The 4,065-nt window shown below is 54.7% G+C and overlaps 1 protein-coding gene across 1 annotated transcript in view; it reads left to right on the forward strand.

Moving 5' to 3' along the window:
* Window positions 1-4,065, forward strand: part of LOC104392605 (complement receptor type 1-like) — a 25,854-nt gene that overhangs the window by 4,257 nt on the left and 17,532 nt on the right. The window contains exons 6-8 of the mRNA XM_010002033.1: window positions 160-334; window positions 1,263-1,373; window positions 3,861-4,012. Of these exons, the coding sequence (XP_010000335.1) occupies window positions 160-334; window positions 1,263-1,373; window positions 3,861-4,012 (438 nt within the window). The remainder of the gene's footprint in view (window positions 1-159; window positions 335-1,262; window positions 1,374-3,860; window positions 4,013-4,065) is intronic.

A 4,065-nucleotide genomic window follows, 5' to 3' on the forward strand; every position in this document is an offset into this window, starting at 1 on the left:
GGTGACCGTGGGGGTGTCCATGGGGGGGTGTCCGTGGGAGGTTGTCCGTGGGGGGATTGTCCGTGGGGGGGTGTCCGCGGGGGCTGCTCCAGGCGGCTGAGGGTGGGTTCCTGTGCCGGAGGGTCCAAGCGCAGCTCCCCCCGCGCTCTCTCCCCGCAGTGGTTCGGTGCCCCAGGCCCGCGGTGCGGGGGGCTCGGGTGGCTCCGCGGAGCTTCAGCTTCGGCTACGGGGCGGCCGTGCGGTTCTCCTGCCAGGAAGGCTTCGAGCTGCGCGGAGACGCCGAGAGCCGGTGCCTGGAGGACGGGGCCTGGCACCCTCCCCTGCCCTCCTGCCAGCCAGGTGGGTGCCAGGCTCTGCCAGGCTCCTCCTGCCCTCGGGCTCCTCTAGTGCCTTCACCTCTTCGCAGAAGAAGTGGCTGATGTTTTCCAGGCAACAGCTGCATTTTTTCCCTTGACAGTCCTGTGTTAAGGAGGCTCTGAGACAGCCCAGGAGGCAGCACCTTTATTGGTTTCCTCTTCAGTGTGATTTCTTACTGCCAAACACTGGCGTGCAGGCTCTTGCAGGGGGATACCTGAATGGAGACACTGCCAGAAAACAGCAAACACCTCTCGGGGGCTCCTCTGACCCCTCTTGAGCTGCCCATGGAAGTAACTTTGCTTTAACATTCAGTTTCACAGTTTGACAGACTGAAGTTCCCCTGCACTGTCTCAGTCTCCAGACACGTCTTAGGGGGTTTTTTCTGCCTATGTGACAATGACTGAGCTGCTTTCTGCTCTTGTTTTCCTTTCAGTTCGTTGTCCAGAACCACAGGTGGCCCATGGAAGGCTGAAAAGCCCTTCAGATGGTAAAATGGGGTACCAAGCAAATGCCACTGTTACTTTTGAATGCCTTGATGGGTACCAGTTCTCAGGTGATGGAGACACATCTTTAGAAGACTCTAGGACAGCCACATGTTTGCCTGATGGCAGCTGGACACCATTGCCCAAGTGTGTAAGTCCCATGGGCTGCCTGGGCTCTCACATGAGGAATAACTGCTTGAACTTCTTCAAAGCTTTTGCTTTCTGGGGGCTTCCTTGGGGTGGTGTGTGGCAAAAGGAACAGAAGTTCCAGCTCAGAGCTGGGGCATGGGTGGCTCTGCATCTGCTCCATCTGCTCCATGGCAGCCAAACATGCTTCTTTCTGGACTTTTTTCTTTTTTTTTTTACTTTTCCACAGAAGAAAGCAGGTGATGCTGATGGGTGTGAGGAGGTTCATTACATCAGAGAGGCCTTTGACTGTGGTGTGCCTATGGCAGAAGTGAAAACCCTGCTGGAAATAGAGAAACTGTTTCTGGAGATCAAAAAACTAAAGGTGGAATTAGAAAACTTGAACAAGTGAGTTCTGTGATGCACTGTGGTGATCACCTTCCCTTTGGTGACATACAGGTGCTATAAGAAGGCTCCTGGTGACTTCATGGTTCATGCTTGCAGCCAGAGAAATAATAACCAATGCCTGGGAAGCTGCTTTTGTCCTGCTAGAGCAGAGAGGGATTTCTGACCTTTTCCTGAAATCCTTAAGCTTGATTTGCTATTTAACAAGCATGGGTTTTTTCACATTTTATTTTAGGAAGCATAGTAAGAAATTCAGTTGAGCCACTTTAAGCCACTGAATAAACTGTGCTAAGCTGAGGGGAGAGGGACTGGACTTCCAGCTGGGAGGAGTGGTGGGTGGGTCTCTCTGAGGGTGCTGCTGCCACAACCTTCTGGCCAGTGGCTGGAACACATGCTGCACCCTCTGCCACAGTATCAACATGCTTCATCTATCCAGAAATAGTAGTGAAGGAAGTATTTAACTACACGCTTTGCTGCTAATCTAGCTGGTGATTTCTGTTCATCTAGTTAAGGGCAGTTCCATAGAAGTACGTTTGTAAAGGCTTCTATTTGCTTCTCCCACTGATTTGTAACAGGCAGCAGGTTTCTGTCCCAGCACTGCAGGTGATGGATGTCTGTGGGGGTGTCATCTTCCATGTCCCTGTTTCTGGCAAGGAAATGCTAAGAAATATATGTTGTAAGTTTAAGCATAGAGAATCAGACAGCAAATCTTGTTACTCAATAAAGGATGAGCAGTTCAGGTAGCTCTGTGATGCAGCAGTTACTCCTGCCCTGAAGGGCTGCAATGAAGGTGTGGGTGTAACCATGGGGGGCTAGTAACCTGTCAGGCTGGCTGTGAATTTAGGCAGGTTTCCAGTGTGGTCCCATGGCTGTTGTGATTGTGAGGTGAGCCCTGGCAGTTGGGTTGGTGCCTGGGAGCTGCAGTGGGTTTGGCACAGCACAGCTCAGCATGGCACAGCTCAGCATGGCACATCTAAAGGTCAAGCTGTGGGCTGAGGCCACATGCAGTGCTGCATGCTCAGGGGCAGAAGGATCAGTCCTCCCCTGCACAAGCAGTGTGCAGCAGTGTGTCATGGGCAGGTGTGTGCTCTTATGAGTTATTAGGGTTGATTTAAATCATAGAGTGCCTTGGGTTGGAAGGGACCTCTAAAGGTCATCTAGTCCAACCCCCCTACAATAAGCAGGGACATCTCACACTAGACCAAGTTGCTCAGAGCCCCTTCAAGCCTGACCTTGAATGTTTCCAGGGATGGAGCCCTCAAACCCACTCTGGCTCTCCCTGTGCCACACGCTGAGCAGGGCTGTGCCCTCCCAGGTGGCACCTCACTCACCTCTGTGCTGGCCTCTCCTGGGACTGCAAACAGAGTCTTATCTCCCTGTGCAAGGCATGAAGCCTCTGTGCATGAATAAGAGCTGGGTGTTCCCTCCTGCCTGTGCCTAGGAGTGTGTTGGAGCCCTGTCTGATGTCAGAGGGATGTTTCAGAGTGTTAGTCAGTAGCAGATGTGTTTGCTCACACCCGTTCTTCGTTACAAGTGAGTCAGGCAGTCAAGAAAAAATTGACAAACAAACAGAGAAATGCTCCCCCCACCCCACCACCCCCCACCCAGCCTCTGCTTATGGAAAATCTGTCTTGCATTACCTGCCAGCAAATAACTAAGCAGGCATTTTCTTGCCCTGGATACAGCCTGGGGCTGGGTGGGGGTCTTTTCTGCTCTGGAACCATTTGGTTTGGGTAAAACTGTGCTCACTGCTGGTCTCTGGCTAAATGAAAGAGTATAAAAAGGTTGAGTTATCCCCCATCCCTTATGGTGGGGCAGGAGGACCAAGAGGTTTTACCAGAGCCTGTGCCTGGCAGTTGTCCCAACCCCTGGCTGCTCATCCCTGCTGGAGGCTTTGGCTCAGTGGGTGTTCTGGAGAAGGTTTCCATTGCTCCAGAGGCTTGGGCATGTCTGCCGTGCTGCACCTCCTCCCAGCTTCAGAAACAGCCCCTTGGAACCGGTGGTGCTGGACAGAGGAGCACAGGAATTGCTGCGATGGAGCCTGGAGAGCCAGGATGGAGGCACCTCCCAGGCACCCTGAGCTGCAGGGCACCTGCTGGGGCATGCAGCCCTGCCCACCCCACGCTGCTAATGGCCCTGCTGGGGCTCCTGGCCATGCCTGGGGCTTGTGGTGAGTACAGGGATATGGGATGTGTGGGGAGGACCAGTGAGACCTGCCCAGGTCCCACCTTGCTGCCCAGGGGCTGGGGTGAGTGATGCTATCACCTCCAAGCCTGGAGACCCATTGCTTGATGCTCCCATGGGTGGTTCCATGGATCCAGCCCCGCTTGGTGCCTTTGCCCAGAGTTTGGGAAACCTGGGCCAGCCCCCCCTGCCCTCCTGGGATGCTGGCTGGAGCAGGGGAGGGGTCAGAAGAGGGGGTTCTCTCTTCAGGAGGTCTTCTCCTGCTGCAGGTGACTGTGGACCCGCACCTCACATGAACTACTCCAGGCCATCCAGTGACGAGCACACCAGCAGCTTCCCGGTGGGATCCAGGGTGACTTACACCTGCATCCAAGGCACCATCAGAATCCCCGGGAGGTCGGACACGGTGCAGTGCCTGCCCGGCGCCCGCTGGTCGAAGCTGCCCGAGCCCTGTGGCCGTAAATACCCCCTCCCTGCCTGCCCCTCGCTCGGCTGCTTCGCCTTCCTGCCC

The sequence above is a fragment of the Chaetura pelagica genome, unplaced genomic scaffold (assembly GCF_000747805.2).
Source record: "Chaetura pelagica isolate M959 unplaced genomic scaffold, ChaPel_1.0 scaffold181, whole genome shotgun sequence".
Lineage (NCBI taxonomy): Eukaryota > Metazoa > Chordata > Aves > Apodiformes > Apodidae > Chaetura > Chaetura pelagica.